Here is a 20,695-nt window from a genome sequence, read left to right on the forward strand (position 1 = left end):
ACTTACTTCATGGCTTTGATGGAAGGGAAGACTTCCTGTAGTTTACTGATGATCAGTCCCCTCAGAGACTCAAATCTCTGGATGGCCTCTCTAACAAAGACCAGCACATCTAAAGCAGCAAGCTCATTCTGGTCTCCTAGGAACTCTATCAACTGTTGTATAAGAATTGTGATTTTATTTGTGCAATTTCTTTGCACATTATGTTTTTTGAATTTTGCACATCTTCAACCCCATCCCCCTATTTTAGCAATAACTTATGAAAATGAATTAATGATTATTTTCAATCTCAAACTTCATCATTACTTTTGTCATAAGCATAATAGTTTTCAGTTTTCAAACAGCATATTGTGAGTTAACCTTTTCTTTTTTTTTGCATTCAGCTAGGAGATGATCCAAAGACTGATTTTAACCTCAAAATATTTCACTATTATGAATACATTTTCCAGTTTTAAGGCCTAACATACCACAGGTATAATGGTGGTGGCAATATCTTGGAACTTGATACAACACTGATGGAGGGTTCTGACCAGCAGCTGTCGGTACTTCCCTGTGTCCTCATGTTCCACATTGTTAGTCTTCACCACTTCTTTTTTCAGCACCAGTACCATCTGCGTAAACAAAAACCACATTTATCAGAACATTCATTTCTTCATGAGCTCAGAAAACACTGTATTCAACTTAGAAAATTTATACATAATTTTTGGACAAAATAATCTTGTTGCAGACCTTACCTCTTCAATGTTCCTTGAGGACACAAGGTCAAGGGCAAGTGTCAAGGTCTTTTTCCTTACTTCTAAATCAGGGGCACTGAGGACTCTCAAAATATCCATCACAAGGTCCTAAAAAAGGTGAATACACATTAGTTTAAAAAAAAAAAAAACATCCCATTAATAATTAATTTGTTTTTAAAATTATACAACAATCTACAAAGTAAAAATGAATTTGACAGAGAATCATTTCTACAAAGAGAACATACCTGCAAGACTTTCTCATGGGCAGGTACCTCCTTCAGGGCAATCAATCGATCCAACACAATCAGTTTGACATTGTTATCACTTTCTTTGATGATCAGTTCAATGTAACAGCTAGCGGCAGCCTGAATAATGAAGAAACAAATGTTGACTTCATGTATTTTTCATGATTTCATGCATAATTCAAACAAATTTGTTCTCCATTTGAAATCATAAAAAAAAATACACATTGATAGTTGTTTACCTTGACTGCAGTAGGGGCACTAGACAAGGTGACTAGGGTACCAGCTGCCTCGTAGCGTACGGCGGGACTCTGGGAGTTCAGGAGGTTGTAAATACAGCGGATAAATCGGGCTCTCTCAGAGGGGTTATTGTGACACACCTGCAAGATTAAAAATATTAATTAACTAAAAATTTCTTAACATGCTATGCTGTGTTCTGTGCTTTGAAATGTTAATTACATTTACAGAAACTATGGGAAAAAAACTAAAATACTTGCCATTCATAAGAGTCAGAAATGCATAAATGATAATTCTGTTAAGATATATTTCTTAAAACATTTATAATCAAAAGAGCTTCAAGGTTTTATTTTATCAGATATGTTAAAGAATAACTTGCTTTATAGATCAGCTCCACAATAACCAGCTGTAGAATGTCCCCAAACGAGTTGACCTGGTCAATACAGCTACTCAGGTAATTCAGGGCTCTCTCCTACAAAACAAAAAATCCAATACTTCATGTACATAGAACCTTAGTATTAACTTTCTACAAATTAATAAAACATGCATTGCAAAGATTATTTTTCTTCCGTATATAAGATTTTTATTGCTAAGCTATTGGCATTCTTCTTACCTGATCTGCATGGATCAACATCATGAAGGCGTTTCTCTTACAGGACATATCCTGCTCTCCCTCCAAGAACTTGGCAATCAGTTCAGGTGCATCTGGGATCAGGGAGTCATGGTTCCTGTACAAAATATCATAACAAGATTAAAGACCCTATCATACATGTCCACTTGTAAAAACTGTATCTACATACCATATAAGTGGAAATTTTAGCTTTAAATTTTGTCTTTAAAAATGGATATTTTATTTTTGACGAGTATTTTTAGTGATATTGAAAAGCTCACTTAAGAGGCCATTGCAAAAAACACAGTTAATTTTTAGCGATATTCAAATTTAGCGATCTCAGCACCTTCGCTAATAATGCCAAAATTAAATCCTTGCTAAAAATTCTGCTTATACGGTATATGTTTTAAAAGTTCTATAAACTGGAGAATGGTTTTTGAAAAATTCTTAAAGCTCTAAAAGATTTTTTTAGGATTTTCCTTGAAAAGCTGACAACAAAACAAAAAAGGAAACACTTTGCATGAATTAGTACTATAAAATCACATAATTCCATGGGGTCAAATTTTGATGAAAAATATTGGTTTCATTTGTGGGGACTTGATTCCGTTGTTTGACAATGTTATGCAGTAATGTATATAAAATTTTTAATTTCCTGTTGGTCAAAAATTTGTGGGTCTCTTCATGCCTCAAAAAGAATGAAAACTCACCCCCCCCATCACCCCACGAAAATTAGTGATTTCATAGTGATTTAGCATAATTTTGCAGTACAATACCTGTAGATGGTGTAGATAGCCAGTACAGCGTTCCTTCTGACATAGGAGTGTCTATGCTCCAGACACTGTCTAATGGCGGGCATCAGGGGCTCTAACAGCTCCGCCTCCTTTAACTTACACAGGAACCTCAGGGTGGAGCCACGGATAAACTCATTGGGGTGCTGCAAATCCTACAAACAGTTCAATTGAAATGATCACATTTAGTTATAGTACAACTTGTATGGACATTGGTGGAAGTCATTGGTTGAAAAGGGCAGATATTTCCCTCTTAACAAAGAGCTCATTAATATTTATTACACATGAAGTATGCACAAGAAGCATCAACAAAAGTCACAGATACATGTAACAGTGTTTCCATTTATATGTCAGTTGTCAATTGGAAATAAACTAAAGACAAATGTATATTACCTACATTTCTTTTTTTTTAAAAAAACATTTTAAGTAAATATTAATAAGCTTTTTCTCCATATAAAATAATCAAGCCAAAATATACCAACCTTTCTGTAGGCATCGCAGACCAGAATCATCTCGTGTAACATCTTGCCGTCAGGTGTATATTTAGGAACCACCTCCCAGAAGATCAGTAATAACTTCTTGATCATGTGATCCTGGATCGGCATGACAAATCTAATAATAGCCATCAACAAAGATGGGAGTTTCTCTCCATTCAGAATCTGCTGGATCGTCTTTTTCAGTGCTTCTGTCTTGGTCTTAATGTCTCCTTTTTCTAAAATGTAAAAATAATATATGTTAATTTTTTTTTAGTCACTCTTTGTTCCATTATATTGCATGTTTCAAAATTATTTAGAATCTATCTGATGCTGGTTTACATAGAGATAAAAAAAATTATTCTCCCATTTTTTCCTTTCATCTTTGTATTGTAAACAAATACAATTAAACTTTGACACATCAGACTAAATGGGAGCGGAAAAAATTTCAGATACTTTGAAAAATCTGAGGATTTGAGATTACCAGGGTTAAATACTACTGAAATAAGTGACCGAGACTTCTAATTCCAAATCACTTTGACACATCCATAGTATTTGAGATATTCATGCTTGAAATACCAAAATGTATTTCCTTCAATCTGAGGTTGTTTTTCATTAAAATTAAAGTATACACTGACCTAGATCCTGTCTAAGCTGCAGCTCAGTAGGAGGCTCTGCGTCTGAAGGAATGTTGATCAGGGTGTAACATGGCTGTTCTGCCAGAGTGGCCATCTTGTCAGCTTTACTCTGTTAAAAATGCTAAAATCATTAAAATCACTAAACAAACAAAATTTACTGTGTTTAATTAGATATAAGAAATCAAGTTGAAATATGAAAATGAAGATGATAAATGCAAATTATGAAGACAAAGTTTATGATGTCTATCAATGTGCACAGTTTACCACAATTTAAAAATACTAGGCGTATGTATAAAATATGCATGCAGTATCTTTCATGATGATTGATCTATATATGCAGTATTCTCAGATCTATGTTGTCACCAATCAAAACACCAACACCAGGTTTGCTGGATGAATTTTTTTTATGATAGCAAATAAAATTGGGTGGAAAGTACAAAACTTAAAATCTAATTGTTTAAACATTTACCATGTTTACAATTTATTGAAAGAATATCAGAAGATCTACAAATCATATTTGATTCATCTATCATGGCTATCTAATAAATGCATTTATTTCTTTCCCAGATTACTTACCATCTTTAATATGTGATTAACTATAAACATGAAAATTGTACATTGTCAAAGAAACATGTGAAGTACTGCTGGCAATATTAATGTGCAGTGTTTTCCCTTTATTTCAAAGTAAAGGGTTAGAGTTCAGTTGTAACAGGCATGGGGCTGAGGTGTATGAACAAAATCTCTGTGGACCTATATATAACAACAAATTTTTATTTCAAAGGGGCATTTTTGTCAATTGAAGTTGTCAGTTTGGCCAGTAGCTCTTAAAACAACACCTGAGCAAAGAAGAATTTAGACTGTACACATTGTCAGCTAGATCTAAATGATATTTTTCCTGTAGTATCCCCTGAACCCATAATCTTTTGCAAACTGCCCATCATTGCTAACTATGCATGGCAGTATCAACAAAAGCTTTCAAATAGGAAAAAAGTTACTACCATACTTTTATTAATGGAGAGCAGATTAGATTGTTGATTTAACACTCTTTGATTTTTGGTTTTTGCTATAGAAATGCATTTAACCTAAAATGTCATGTGACGTCAAGCTCTTGACATTCTAAATGTTTTTGTGATTGAAGAGGCAGATCTAAGCTAAAAATGAAGAGGAATCCAATAATGAATACATAAATGCACTTTCTCAACAGTTGCACTGTCATCAGGGACATACTAAAACAAGTCCCACGGGGAAAATAAGTCCCACATGAGTCCCACAGAAAAATAATGAGTCCCACCAGGAAATATGACATTTTATTGATATTTAACAACACATCTTTATAGATTATCATTGTTTAGATATATTTTGAATAAACTTTTGTCAAAAAAATGTTTTAGAAGCCGACTACAATGATATCGATTAGTTACAAAAACAAAGAACGATAACTCCTACATGTATATCCTCATATAACTCTAAAGTGTTTCCTAATCCCAACAATAATGATAACATTGTAGTAGTTTTTGAAAACAAATATTAATAGATATTATAATTTCATTATTATATTAATTAGGTTTTTAAAAAATGCAAGAAGTTCAAAGATGTTTTCTAATGATCGCGTATAAACAAAGAGCAATAACTCTTACGTCTGCCTCAAGTATTGAAGTAACAAGCCATCCAAATTTTAATTTTAAAGATTTTATGAAACTTTCACAATGTTCCAGGATTTATATGCCTTCTGTAGCAGTTCTAACGACTGGTAAAAAAAAACTTCTACCAAAAACAGACATTTTCAATCAAAATTTATATAAAATTTAACAATTTTACAATATCAAAACTTTGGAAAATTCGGTGAGTTTTTTCAGTGCTAGTCTTGTATTTATCAAACATATGAGAAAGAGATTTTAATCAACATGTACAATGCACTAGCTCAATAATCTAAAGCCATTCTTTCTTTTGAAAATTACGACTATAATATGCAGTCCTACGAAATTATACAGACCTACAAGTTTTGTTTTAATGATATAGAAAGTGAACTAGTTTACTCATTCATAACATGATATGAAATTGGAAGTGATTTATAGCTGACAACAGTGATATACGAGTATTTTAATGAAATCTTAATTTTTTTTTAATTACATTAAACTGTATGTATCTTATACAATTAAGTGAAATGAGAAATCAAACTGCAAAAATCAGAATTCGAGCTAAGATAGCTGTGTTTTCATCCCTTAAAGAGATACTTATATTGTGAAAAACTTTCAGTTAATTAGAGAATTAGTACTAATATGCACAGGTTTGTATTCAGGTATCCTGAAAAAATATTTGATGAATATGATGAACTTATGGAATATAAATGTGTTTATTATTATGTGTTTTAATTCTGTTCAAGTCCTTCTGTCGAAGATGAAAAACACTTCTTATTAGACTGCAGCTTTAGTTTGTTTTTTTGTTTATGGTGTAAATTACAATTCTTATAATGCACGTCACGTGCACTATAATAAATAATTACTTACTTTAATGCTTACTAAATTTTTGAATTTGCTGACATTCAATAACGCAACTGCAGGATTTCAGAACCTAAGTTATGGACTATAAAGTTTGGCTATTGAACTATAAAGTTTGGCTATTGAAGTCTTTCTTTTTTAATCCGTTCTTTAAAAAAGAAACTTTTCTTCAAGATCAAAATTAAATTCAACTTCTAAATATGTTGTTCATTTGATTTTTTTTGTACATTATGTTGTCAATCAAATCACTATAGAATTCCAATTTTATTATAAAATACTCTTTATTGACAAATTCCATAACTAGGAGTATTACTGGCTTTAATAATCTATAGTTTTATCTTTATTTACATGATGGATGATTTTTTTAATAAAGAAAATGGATATATATATGTAACAGCTACTTCTTTCGTGGTATATGTTCTACAAATTAATACAAAACTTCAATGGTTGTGTCTATAACACTGTTATTTTGAGTTTTTTCATACAATTCAAATTGCAAGAATGTACTTTAAGATGTATCATATAAATTAAATCAGAATTTACAATACAGTTTATGCTGACTAAGTCTATTTTAAAACACAATTCTTTATTAATTTAATTTTCAAAGAATGTTTTTATCTATGAAATTAAATACGAAAATTTTTTATTATAATGATTTCTTTATTATGACCTTATTTGTCATACATAATAGTAGCTGAAATTTCAATAATTCTACATTAAATTAAATATTTTATTTGTATTCAAAATGGTGGGTTGTAACCTAGCCCCAGCCTTGTTCAAAAGTTATTGTAATAGGTATACAAACAACAGGGGGATTGAAAGGTGTGAATAACATCCCCCAGGTGTTGTGTACAGGTATACCAGGGACGTATCTCTACAGGTGTCTGTGTATATACTCAGTAAACATGGGTGTGAGGAAAACTTAACAAGTTGTTGTTAAAATACTTAAAACCACACCAAAACTATTTTATTTTGTAAGAAACAAAGTAATATTATACTAGAATAAAATAAAATGTACTTTAAGTTTTATATAACGTTAATATACGTTGGAAGAATATTTTAAAACGAAACTTCAAGTAAAACAGAAGAATATATTAAATTCAGAAATAACACCATATTAATTTAACTTCCTTACTAAAAAAAAAGTATTGTTACAAATATCTTCTTTTTTTTTTTTAGAAAAAAGGTTAGCTTTCAGGGGTGATCAAGCATTGTCAAAATATTTCTTGGCCATTGTTTACATTTGAACAGAGTTATCGTTCTTGACTGTGGTCGTCTATTTGACACATTAAAAGCATTTTATCAAAAAATTTTTTTGATATATGATCATATAGATATGATATTTTTTTCAAAATAACAGTTTATTATATGTATTTATTGGCCCTTTTGCTGTGGGACTCACGTAGGACTCATGTGGGACTTATTTTTCTCCGTGGGACTTGTTTTAGTATCAGCGCTGTCATCATAGTAAGCCTGTTAATCAACCTAATGCAATGCATTTCTTTAGCATGGATGAACTCATTAGATTGTACATTAATTATGTTAATGTTATGGACCAGTTATTGTCCCTTGAAATCTAGACTGGTGGTCTACCAACTGACATACCTACCTATCTGGTTGTTGCAGTAGGTCTGCCTCTTGATAGAATGTGATGATTGATTGATACATAGGTTAGAGCTATTTTACTTTAACACCAAATGGGTGTCTTAAATATGCTTTTTGACAGTAAACAAGGAATACATCAAATCTAAAAAGTCCAAAAACACCCCCCAAACATCAGTACTGGGTTTAATTTACCTGAAAAGATGGTCTTTTTTCTCGAAGTTGACGTGGCCGGCTTACTGCAGAAGAAATGACGTCAAAATTTTGAGTTTGTTATTTTCAAGATATCAAGCCCGATGGTATTTCAAGCCCGATGCATAGATCTACATATTTTCTTATGTATCGGGCTAAATGAAAATATAAAAAAAGAGAAATATGTATATATATTTTTTTATCATTTATAGCACCTTTGTTCATGCTGTAAAAAAAAAAACACACGCACAAATAAATATTGAAAATGAGCTTCGTGCAAAGTGCTTTCCCCTTTTAGAACTCTCCCTATGAAAAGAACAAAAAAGGTGTTAATCATGGCTGCTCTTAGAAGGACAAGTTTGTTATTGAAAAATGTTTTATGTAATTCTCGGACCAGAAGTTTGAATCCTATGAGAAGTATTGGAGAAATATGGGTCGATGGAAGCTGTGTTAATCGTAATCTATTTTAAGCCTACTTTTAATGTTAACTGATCAAGAAGTTGCCTTTTATAAGAAAATACAGTGAATCTGACAGTGCATACAAATGTCATAGATTTTGTTTTCATTGTGTATAATGCAACTTTACATTTCTTTTAATATAGCTTCGCTAGGATTAACAGATGAACAAAAACAGATACAGAAAGTTGCAACAGACTTTGCCAGAAATGAGTTATATCCTAACATGGCTAAATGGGATGAAGAGGTACATTATCTTGCATGTCCTTCTTTTACTGTATTTTAAACAGAATTTTAGGCAACTCTGATTTTTGCTTGACTTAACAGTAGGTAACATGTTGATGGTGCGACAAGTAGGGCGAGCAGAGACAGTTTTAACAGGTTGGGACCAATCGCCCAAATGGGATAATATGTTTTACGGTGTGACCGTTGGGGCGAGCACAGTTGTACTATTAAAAAAACTTGAAAAATTGATCAGCCACTTCAAACATCAAGCCACACAAGACGTCTCGACTACCTATGACGTCACGCGACGTCACGGAGCTCGTCGGAGCTAACGGGGACAGCCGAGCGTCTAATTGAAACTAAAGATCTAGTGCAATTTAGGTCGAAAAACATTGCAGAGTTTTTTTTTTATTTATTTGAAAGATTTCTAGAAACTGATAGCCTTTTCTGCTTTTCGTTATTATTTATTTATTTATCTATTTATTCGCGCAAAGGACATTGGGTAGTGCAGGAATTCTGGGAATGTTTCACAGAGAAATTTGCCTGATGTATGTACAGATTTCATTCCGAATTTCCTCTGTTCTTAAACGTTAGTCTATTGAGCTCGCTTCGCGAGCGTCGCTTCGCGATGCTCGCTGCGCTCGCTATTATAGTCCGTTTGGGATATAATATCCCAAACGGGCTATAAATTTACAGTGCAAAAATTGAAAATTTTTATTTTGGCTATAAATATCATAAATCCGCATCAGGACACTTAAAAAGGAATAACTTTTGGTTGACAAGTTTTCCTGTATGTCCATTGTTTAGGAGATTGATCCCTCGGAAGTTCCGTAACTTCTTGGGGATCAATCTTACAAACGGTAGGGTTGCAGAAAAACTTGCTTACCAAAATTTATTCCTTTTTAAGTGCCCTGATACGGATTTGTGATTTTTATAGCCAAAATAAAAATTTTCAATTTTTGCACTGTAAATTTATAGCCCATTTGGGAGATTATATCCCAAATGGACTATTATATCCCATTTGGGCGATTGGTCCCAACCTGTTTAATTTAGTTTGGGCTTGTCTGACTGCACGTACTACTTGCTACATACAGACTCTGACGTCACATGACATTGTGTCAACTTGTATATATGTTGCATTAAAGAATTGAAGTCTTAAAAGTGCAAAATGAAAAAAGTGTTAAATTTTCTAATAATCTGCTATATAAATTATCTATTAAAATCAAGGCAAGTGGATTTTTTTCTTGGAATATCTTGTTACCACGAGAACATAGTCTGTGGTGTGATGCATTTCACTTAAGTTTATGGGACTACAGATAACTGCAGAAAAATTCATTTGGATCAATGTGCAAAGTCCAAATTTTCTCTTCACACGTACATGCAGGCATTGTTTTAATAGCTCACAGGGACAAGCAGCACTTTGCACTATAATAAATGAGCTGATTAAAAGTCAGACAATACAAACATTAACTTTAATATTAAACTAGCATTTTAATTCAATCAGAGAAATAAAAGGTCATGTATTTGCTATAAAATATGATTATATAATTATACAAGAATCTTGTATGACTCTGAAGGAAAATGCATCATAACTTTCAACAATATTCATTGAATCAGAGATTTACAAACAAGTCATAGCAATAATAAACTAACATTTTTATTCAATGACAATTTGTACTGAACTTGAGAGTAATGAATGTGTATTTGTTGCTCTATAGGAAATATTCCCAGTAGATACAATGAAGAAGGCTGCAGAACTGGGATTCGGAGCTATATACTGTAAAGAAGAAAATGGAGGGACAGGGTTAGGACGTATGGATGCATCAGTGATATTTGAGGCATTGTCTCAGGGGTGTGCCAGCACCACAGCTTATATAAGCATTCATAAGTAGGTCACAGTGTCATGGTTTTTATTAACTATAACTGAAAGCTATGGCTAAGCAGCATGCTAAGTAATGCAGCATTTATTTATTCACTTCTTGAATTATATTGATCATTTGAGTGTATTGAAGGAAATAAGTTAGCTTCCCAGATGAAATGCATGGATGATCTGGGATGTTCTATTTTTACAATTAAAACATTAATTGTGGAAAAAAACTTATCAATAGATTAGAAATCTTATCAATAGTGATGTGCACATCTATATACCTGTACAATGCAGTATCACGTCTTTCTTTCTACTACAGTATGTGTGCCTGGATGATTGATGAATTTGGAAACAAAGAACTCCAACAGAAATGGATCCCGGAGCTTGGTTCTATGGACAAGCTTGCCTCCTACTGCTTGACTGAGCCTAACCATGGGAGTGATGCAGCTAACCTCAGCACCACGGCTAAAAGACAGGGAGATAAATTTATACTCAATGGATCAAAGGTGAGGATAATACAAGAGAGATTTCATAACGTATTATGAATAATGAGGAAATAATTGTCTCTTTGGAATTGATATCTAGAGGAAGTATTTTATGAATTTTTTTAGTCTATAATGCATATTTATTTAATCATTCTTTGGATTTTTGAAAATAAATGTTTACAATGATTTACACTCATTGATAACATTTATATATTATGCATGTCTACATGTATAATTATACCCGCACTTTCTAAAGAAAGTTCGGGTATATTGTTGTTACTCATGTCCGTCCGTCCGTCCGTCTGTCACACTTTTCTTCCCTGAACTCCTCTTACATTTTACACAGTAGCTTAATCATCTCTTGGGAGATGGTTGGTGGTGTCATGTAGATGTGCAGTAAGGTTTCGGAATTTTGATTTTGCCCCGGGGGGTCAAATGGGGGTCGAAAAATGACGTTTTTTATGCAAAAAGTCCCGTCTTCCCTGAACTCCTCTTACATTTTACACAGTAGCTTAATCATCTTTTGGGAGATGGTTGGTGGTATCATGTAGATGTGCAGTAAGGTTTCGGAATTTTGATTTTGCCCCGGGGGGTCAAATGGGGGTCGAAAAATGACGTTTTTTATGCAAAAAGTCCCGTCTTCCCTGAACTCCTTTTACATTTTACTCAGCAGCCTAATCACCTTTTGGGGGATGATTGGTGGTGTCATGTAAATGTGCAGTAAGGTTTCAGAATTTTGATTTTGCCCCGGAGGGTCAAATGGGGGTCGAAAAATGACGTTTTTTATGCAAAAAGTCCCGTCTTCCCTGAACTCCTTCTACATTTTACTCAGCAGCCTAATCACCTTTTGGGGGATGATTGGTGGTGTCATGTAGATGTGCAGTAAGGTTTCGGAATTTTGATTTTGCCCCAGGGGGTCAAATGGGGGTCGAAAAATGATGTTTTTTATGCAAAAAGCCCCATCTTCCCTGATCTCCTTCTACATTTTACACAGTAGCCTAATCATCTTTTGGGAGATCTTTGGTGGTGTCAGGTAGATGTGCAGTAAGGTTTCGGAATTTAGATTTTGCCCCGGGGGGTCAAATGGGGGTCGAAAAATGATGTTTTTTTATGCAAAAAGCCCCGTCTTCCCTGAACTCCTCCTACATTTTACTCAGCAGCCTTATCATCTTTTGGGGGATGATTGGTGGTGTCATGTAGATGTGCAGTAAGGTTTCGGAATTTTGATTTTGCCCCAGGGGGTCAAATGGGGGTCGAAAAATGATGTTTTTTATGCAAAAAGCCCCGTCTTCCCTGAATTCCTCTTACATTTTACTCAACAGCCTAATCATCTTTTGGGAGATGGTTGGTGGGGTCATGTAGATTTGCAGTTAGGTTTCGATATTTTGATTTTGCCCCGGGGGGTCAAATGGGGGTGGAAAAATGACGTTTTTTGTGCAAAAAGTCCTGTCTTTCCTGAAGTCCTCCTTAATGTTACTCAGAAGCCTAATCATCTTTTAGGAGAGTTAAATATTTTGAAAATTATGTAAAACATCAACGTTAAAGAGTAAAAAAACATCGCATGCTGGGAAACACCTTGAATTTTTATGAGTAATTAATGTACATGTCAAATGTGAGAGTCATATCCAGTGGCGGATCCAGAAGTTCATGTGGGGGGGTTTTGAGGCCCAAAGGGCCGAAGGGGGAGGGCATGGGAGAGGGTGTCCCCCTCCCATAGGTGGGGGTTCGGGGGGCCTCCCCCGAGAAAATTTCGTTTTAAATGGTTCTAAATGGTGCATTTTCCAGCATCTTGGGGGTATTTTTTGTAGTTTTTTAAAGACCGATCATCACAAATTTTTAATAAATTGTTTTCAATTTAATTTAACTTTAACACAAGACTTTAGACTTTGCTTTAAAAACATGTTAAATCTGACAATTTTTTGGAATGCAAACAGTTGACTTCAAGTTGTCTTAGTTTACTTTAAATGCACCTACAATTAATTTAGTCCTATGTCAAGCTGACTTCCAAGATACAACTAATATACCAAATTTTTAAACACTAAAAAAATTTAAAATTGAATTCTTTTCAGAATCCCTAACTTTTGCTTTTCAACTTACTTGAGTATATACTGTCAATATGATTTGGAATATAAACACACGTGTACAATTAATGAAATTTCAAACTGTCTTAACTGAAGAAAAAATTTACATAAACTGGAGAATCTGTCAAAAATACAGGGGTTTGCTAAGCCAACCTGGTTTTGTAAAAAAATTATATTAATTTAATTTTAAAACGGTAAAAAAAAAACCTGAATTATAGTTTATTCATAGTTTAAAAAAAACATGCATTTTATCAGCAAAAGAATATTACTGAGCAGCACCGTAACTTGTTGGTACCTGACTACATTGTACTGTGATCTTGTGATTTCACTAGATGCACGGACTACCCGATCTCAGAGGCAATGTCTCTGTTGATTACCTGTGTATTGTGTGCGTTCAAGCGGAAAGTGATTTCCTGTTACGCAGAGGATGTAAATTTCACAGTTGTACAAACAAAGGGTTTCTTATCAATGCAACAAAATGATAAAAAAATGACACTTGTAAAAAAAAAAAAATCAATGAGCGGGGGGGTTTTCCCGAACCCCCCCAAACCCCCCTGAATCCGCCCTTGATATCTCATCTCAATCAAAAGTTATAAGCAAATGCAACATTTTTGAAAAGTAGGTTAGGCTTCAAGGTCAAGGTCACAGAGTAAAAGTCATGATTCATTTGGAAAGATCTTATCACAGGTAATAATATACATGCATTATAATATGAATGCCCTAACTTTTCTCTTTCAAAATGATGAATTTATAACAATTTAATTTTTTTGCAAGTAGGTCAAACTTCTAGGTCATATGTAAAAAAAAAAAACCATGCCAGTCTCACAGGTAAATACTAGTACATAAGTTTAATATGAATGCCTTGTCTCTTCTCATTCAGTAGATATGACCGTGATGACCAAGGTTAATTTTATTCAGACAGAAGGACAGTCTGACATACAAATGTACATATTTCTATATGAATTGCATGGGTAAAATTGGACCAGTGGTTCTAGAGAAGTTAAAAATGTAAAAAGTTTTCAGACAAACAGATGGACGACATGTCATGACAGCCGTTATATGATAAGGAAACCAGAAAAGCTCAAATGAGTGTTTTGAAAGGGTTACAATATGGTTGCAGTATTTGAAAAGCTGTATTTTTCATGCAGAGAATATGCATGACCAACATATTCATGTTTTATATTTTCTTTAGTAATTTGTTTGTTTGTTGTGAATACATCTCTCTCGGGAATTTTTCCCTCATATGGAGACACCACCAAATAATAATGAAGACAAGATGTGTTTGTGAAACACTGATGTCCCTGTATGGAAGCCTATGGCGAAGGTTGAAGTTTCTCAAATATATGTCAAACTCAAAGGTCAAGGTCAAAGGGTTCAAATTGTTGGTATCTGAAAAAAGTCTTGTCACAAGGAATGCACATGTGAAATAAGTAATCCCTAGTACTTCCTGTTCAAAAGTTAATTGCCAAGGTTAATTTTTTAAGTGGTTCAAACTCTACGGTCAAGGTCAAACATATTTATACCTGTTGACAGTTCACAATGAATACACATGTTAAGCATGAAAGCCCTAGCACCTACTGATCAAAATTTAGGCCAAGTTTAAAGTTGGGTACTTTTCTTGTAAAAATGTGTATTCTAGGTCAAGTGATCAGAGGTAAAAATTAATGTTACCCAAATAAAAGGTCTTAATTGTCACAAGAAATAAACCTATAAAATGTGGAAGCCATTTGTATAGCCCATCCCACTGAAAACTTATGGGCAAGGTTATAATTTCTGCAGACAAATAGACAGACATAATATAAACACAAGAAACAAAATATGTACATAATTAGTCAAATGGTAAAAAATATACTATTTAATTGGAATCACAAAATAGATTGTTATTTCAGGGATAGGGAGTGGGTAGGGAGATTGGACCCCCCCCCCCCCCCTGGAATTTCCTTTGTTATTTAAACAAGTCTATATACTGAAGCAAATAAAAAATGACTTTGGACATCCTCCCCCTAACTTAGAAAACATTGACCCCACTATCATTGTTTTTATTTTGTTTATTTGTTTTCAGTTTATGAGTTTTTTTTCTCCTGCTTGTCAGGAAATTCTAGGCATGAATTTTTTGCCTGAGATGTGAACCCCCCTCCCTACTCCCGAAAAAAAATTCTGGATCCGCACCAGTATTGGCAGTAACTGAATGTCACATCGACAAGGGGAGATAACTTCACAATATGAAATTCGTCTAGTGTGGCATGCGATGATCTTTGACCCTTTTTGAACTTTAACCTAATCGTTTGGGTTTATTTTACCCCCCACTATACTTAAACTTGTACTTACCAACCTCCATAGGTCTTGTTAACTTCATGAAATATAAATCCAATTATAACACAAAATGAATTAATCCAATGCACACCATTCTGAAGCATGTTATAATGCTATTCCATTCGGAAAACCTTCGTGCCGTCGATTCCGTCACCTTATCAGATGAAGTGGGAATCGGCCGAGGTGTACCGAATGGAGTTTAATCTAAAAATATGATAATGGGTGACGCAACGTGATGTGATGTAGAATTTACATGTCAAGAACAAATTTTAAATTAATTCATAACAAACAATGTTTTAACAAAACTGTTCCATCTAGCCTATTCCAAAAAGTATGTACTGTGTGTGATTGTGGTGTCGAGGGGGGGGGGGTTAGTAAATTTAAAAGGGTCCTAATATGAGCAAAACATTTATCAAAATATAATTTACATTATTAATATAATTCAAACTGGTATATAATGAATTAAACATGTAAAATAAATATAAGAGGTTCTGTTTTATAGGTCACAGGGATAATTTCATACTCAATTTGATGAATACATGTAAATTACTGGCACGTAGCAACCGGGGGGGGGGGGGGGGGGGGGCTGCCCCCCTTTTTTTTCCCAACATTACCTGTACTATAAGAAAATGTCCATTGAAAAGATGGTTCCCCCCCCCCCCCCCACTTTTTACCACAGTATATACATAGCAAGGAAATATGGGAAAAAAATTGGAAGTGAAAGTAATTTTGCCTTGAAAAAAAGGTGGCCACTACCCCCCCCCCCCCCCCCCCCCCCCCCCATTTCATTTTTTTTCCTTGTTAATTTTTTTAGGTAAGTAAAAAAAAATTTCTCAGGTTGCCCCCCCCCTTTCAAAAACGATGCTACGTGCCTGAATTATATAGAATTATTTTGACTTCTTCCTTGGTAAGCCGCCCGTAGGATTGTGTGTTTAGAGGCAAACACCTTAGTGCGGGTATTACTGTCTCATGACAGCATCTAGTTTTAGATATGTACATGTTAAAATAAATTCTGACAATGCTATTTTTGAAGTAATTAAATTGAAATATTATGGTAATATCTTTTCGATTATTTGCATCTAATCTTGATTAATCTTTTAATTATTTGTATCTCTCTTTAACACTGAACAGTCTCTCTGATTCTAGGCATTTATCAGTGGGGGAGGGGACACTGATGTTTATGTAGTCATGTGTAGAACGGGGGAGCAGGGCCCTAAAGGAATCTCCTGTCTGCTGGTGGAAAAGGGGTCTCCTGGGTTAGCCTTTGGCAAAAAAGAGAAAAAGGTTTGTATTGATTTTCATTTTCAACCTTGTATTAAAGGTACTGTAGCTGTATTAGATTTGGCGGTGTACTCTACTTAATGCCTGATGGTAAGAATTAAGCTTCTGCTAAATCAAGTACATCATCAAACATCTTGTATATATACTTTTTACCTATCACATTCGTAAAATCTCCATTAACTTGTTATCCACTCACAAAAAAGTGAAGGGAATATACATTTACCATTTTTACATTTTAAACATTTAGCATTGTGTTAAGGGAGGTAACTCTTGAAAATGCTAAAAATATGAAAATTAACTTTTTTTTCATGGTCAAAATATTTATTATTTCCTTATGGTATTTGAAAGTAATTTTATAGTAAGTAAAAAATATTTGGTTTGTGTAGCATATGCAGTTATAGTAAGCTAGATCAGAAGTGTTTTTCTTCTACAGTATAATTAAATTTTCACACATATGACTAAGTTTTCTTTAACTTTTTTTTCAGGTTGGCTGGAACTCCCAACCTACCCGAGCTGTTATTTTTGAGGATTGCGAGGTACCTGCTTCAAATCTGATAGGGGAGCTAGGGGATGGATTTAAGATTGCCATGAGAGGTTTGAATGGAGGAAGGATCAACATAGGTAATAGCAAATCGAGTTATGACAGATGAAGTCACAGCTCATTCCTGTTCTTTTACTTTTGAAAGTTAACGATGCTCTTTTATGAAGATTTCAAGAACATGAATAACTTAAATAAGTGCTTATTGATATCATTTTGGGGTGGGGGTTGGGGGTTGGGGATTCAGCTTTTGTGAAACTTGTACAATTGTACAAGATGATGAAAATCGATGTACCACGGAAAATAGAGAGGCTCAGAGCTGAAATTAGACATGGCAGTATTTAGACAATATCTGACAATATCTTAAAAAGTTTTTGTGATGATGACTTTTCCACTTCAATTTATTTACTTTGGAGCATTTAAAAAAAAATTCATTTGTGTATGTTTACAGCTTCTTGCTCATTAGGGGCTGCACAATCTAGCCTTGAACTTGCCAGGGATCATCTCAAAGTCAGAAAACAGTTTGGAAAGACATTGGACAGTTTCCAGGTAAAAAAGAATGAAGTTAGATCTAGAGTTAATTTCTTAACACAGGCAGTATTATTAGCAAGTTTTCAACAGTAGAGTAAGTGTAGTTGGATTTTATTTTATTTGAATGTCTGTTACGAAATTATTTAAATGTGAATATAAGATTTTTCCAAATCAAATTTATTTGAATAAAATGCAGGGGGTAGCTTACCAATCATTTTTTTAAGCATAAGTTATAATACTTTTTCAGCATCTCCAATTCACTTTGGCAGAAATGGCCACAAAGCTTGTAACCTCGAGAAACATAGTCAGAATGGCGGCCAAAGCCCTGGATGAGGACTGGCCAGAGAAAGTTTCCCTGTGTTCTATGGCCAAATATTTTGCTACAGAAGAATGCTCAAAAGTAACAGACAATGATTCTGCTAAATCATAATTACCAAAGTTTTATTTTTTTTTTCTCCCTTGTTGTAGTTACTTGCTAAGTACAGGGTTTAAAGTGTTTGATGAAGAGTTCAGGAATATTGAGTTGATTCTAACGTCACAGGTTCAATTCTCACTGTGGGAGGTGGAAACTGGTTTTTCAGATGAGACCCTATAAACCGTAGTCCTGTCTATCAGTAGGTGCTGACACAAAATAGATCTCTTAGCACAATTCTCAGTTAACCTTGGACTTGGCATTCTTGGCGCTACGTAATTAGTGTCTGTCATATGGCGAATAGATTCTCGTTGGTTAAGAAATTAATAACATCAGGAAGTTAAAATTGTTGTTGACAACAATGAGACGATTTAAGTCCCACCTCATCACCCTATGAGATGCTTTTATTAGATATTTGCTACACTCTTGACATTCGCTCGCATTTTTATCCTATGTATATTTAACAATGAATGAAAGCTTTGTAAATTATATGTAATGTCGAGAATGCCAGGCCTTACTGAAAGTCCACTGTTCACTGAGAATTGTACTACATACTGCTCAGAGGCCCTGAGTGGCAAGTGTAGGTTTAAGATTTAGCAACTCCATTGGCAAGTGGTGGCATCTCAATATAAGTGAAAAAAACCCATCTCCATGGTTTTTTTGTTTCCAGGACTTTTTCCAGCTTTCTGCTTAATTTTACCACATACAGCAAAACTCGGTTATAACAAAGTCGCTGGGACCTATGAATAAACCATATCCGTAATTCGTTATAACCATTCATGAAATTCATGAAATTTATATAGCTGGGGATCCAAGATGACTTCGCTATAACCGTGAATTCGCAATATCCGTGTTCGTACTAAACTAGTTTTACTGTACATGTATTTTTCTTAATTTACCCAATATGTTTAGTATTTTCACAGTAGGAAAAAATAACTTGACAGTAAACTCAACATACTAACAAATAGTCAGTGCATGGAGTTTTTGGTTTAAAAATTATGAATTCATGTTTGAAAATTGACTAGGAGTGAAAACAAAGCTTAAAACAGTTGTTAGGGGAATTTTTATACATAAATGGTCAAGAATCACAAATATCTTCCCTGACAGGTAAAAATAGATTTTTTTTCTTTACAATTTTTTATCTGTATGGACCATAACTGGAGAAACAAACATACTGTTTGCAGGACTATTTTTGTCCTTTTTCATGATATATGGTTATACATACAGAAAATTTTACCTAATTTTGAATTTGCCCAGAAGCGGTTATGTTAAAGAATTCTCTCTTTAACTCATACTATTTTAAATATGCACACTTGTAAACATCAATATGCAATAAGCATTTTAATTGTATTGATTATGACAAGCATTTGTTTATATCAAATTACTATTTTGTTGTATTTGAACAAGATACCTCCCAAGTACTAATTTTGTCAAACATTTATTTCTCTAGATTTGTAATGAAGCTTTACAACTGCATGGTGGATATGGTTATCTGAAAGACTATGCTATACAACAGTATGTCAGGGACATTAGGGTACACCAAATCTTAGAAGGTAATTTATGGCTTTCAATTGATAAACATTTTCATCTACTTCCTGGCAATAGTTCATGGGGAAAAGCTATTCATTGGAAGATTTCTGAGGGATGCACCACTTTCCTTCTAATAAGTTTTTTTCTTAACATTAACTTCGTACTTTCTGTATAAAGCTAAAAAGCCTAGAATTGTCTCCCAAACTTATTACGGTACAATCAGTAATCCATTTCTATTTCATAGCCCGGCTATTCTCAGATATTTCTAAAAGTCGACATTGTTTGTTTGACGTCCCATCTATCAGACAACTGATATGTAATTGAAATTATTCATGAGAAATATGCTTGTTTGAAATTAATTAAAGACACCTTTTCTCTTTCAGGAACAAATGAAATAATGAGACTGTTGATATCCAGGGACTTACTAACAGATGGAGAGAGAAAATATTCTTGATAATGTATACAGTTGTAATCTGCTCTCTTTTTGACATAAAAATGTGACCTGGTCATTTTGATTTAGTTTATAGTGATGAGATTTTATGTTTTGAATCATGCCAACACTCAATGCATTATATATATCATTTTGTGCATAATATATTATGTGAATCAGTGATACCTTTGCCAGTTACATGTTCAGTATATCTGGTAATTAAAACTCTCATTTTTAATGATATTTTAATATATCGAAGTGCAGAAATATGTTGATGAAATGTATGATAACCTATTCACATGGGAACCAATTGACTTGAAGTGTTTTAATTTGTATGTAAATCAGATACAAGTATACGTATTTATTTTTTCCTGATTGTTGAATTATTTCACTTGTTGTGTGATAGGTGCTGCTCACTTTCTTTTGTATTCAGTATTGTGGTGTTTTAGATATCAGAGTCTAACTTTATGAAATAGATCATAATTTCAAGGAGTAAACATCTCCACAATTCCAACTTATGGGGTTAATAAAAAAT

The 20,695-nt window shown here is 33.7% G+C and overlaps 2 protein-coding genes across 2 annotated transcripts; one reads left to right on the forward strand and one right to left on the reverse strand.

Moving 5' to 3' along the window:
- Positions 1–2: 2 nt before the first annotated feature.
- LOC134231261 (coatomer subunit beta-like) lies at positions 3–8,112 on the reverse strand. The gene is made up of 11 exons (XM_062713196.1): positions 8,015–8,112; positions 3,720–3,828; positions 3,091–3,320; positions 2,594–2,763; positions 1,824–1,938; positions 1,590–1,682; positions 1,216–1,353; positions 977–1,096; positions 732–839; positions 465–608; positions 3–152 (listed from the first exon to the last, which is right to left on the reverse strand). The coding sequence occupies exons 2-11, from the start codon at positions 3,811–3,813 to the stop codon at positions 3–5; spliced, it is 1,362 nt and encodes a 453-aa protein (XP_062569180.1). The 5' UTR covers positions 3,814–3,828; positions 8,015–8,112.
- A 194-nt stretch (positions 8,113–8,306) lies between these two features.
- LOC134231262 (isobutyryl-CoA dehydrogenase, mitochondrial-like) lies at positions 8,307–20,362 on the forward strand. Its single transcript, XM_062713197.1, has 10 exons — positions 8,307–8,467; positions 8,614–8,714; positions 10,411–10,580; positions 10,879–11,065; positions 16,585–16,722; positions 17,205–17,340; positions 17,709–17,806; positions 18,036–18,188; positions 19,651–19,753; positions 20,114–20,362. Exons 1-10 carry the CDS (start codon positions 8,320–8,322, stop codon positions 20,182–20,184), a joined length of 1,305 nt encoding a protein of 434 aa, XP_062569181.1. The 5' UTR covers positions 8,307–8,319; the 3' UTR covers positions 20,185–20,362.
- Positions 20,363–20,695: the final 333 nt, after the last annotated feature.

The sequence above is a fragment of the Saccostrea cucullata genome, unplaced genomic scaffold (assembly GCF_032062105.1).
Source record: "Saccostrea cucullata isolate Sc308-1 unplaced genomic scaffold, CSIRO_AGI_Scuc_v1 ctg4595, whole genome shotgun sequence".
Lineage (NCBI taxonomy): Eukaryota > Metazoa > Mollusca > Bivalvia > Ostreida > Ostreidae > Saccostrea > Saccostrea cuccullata.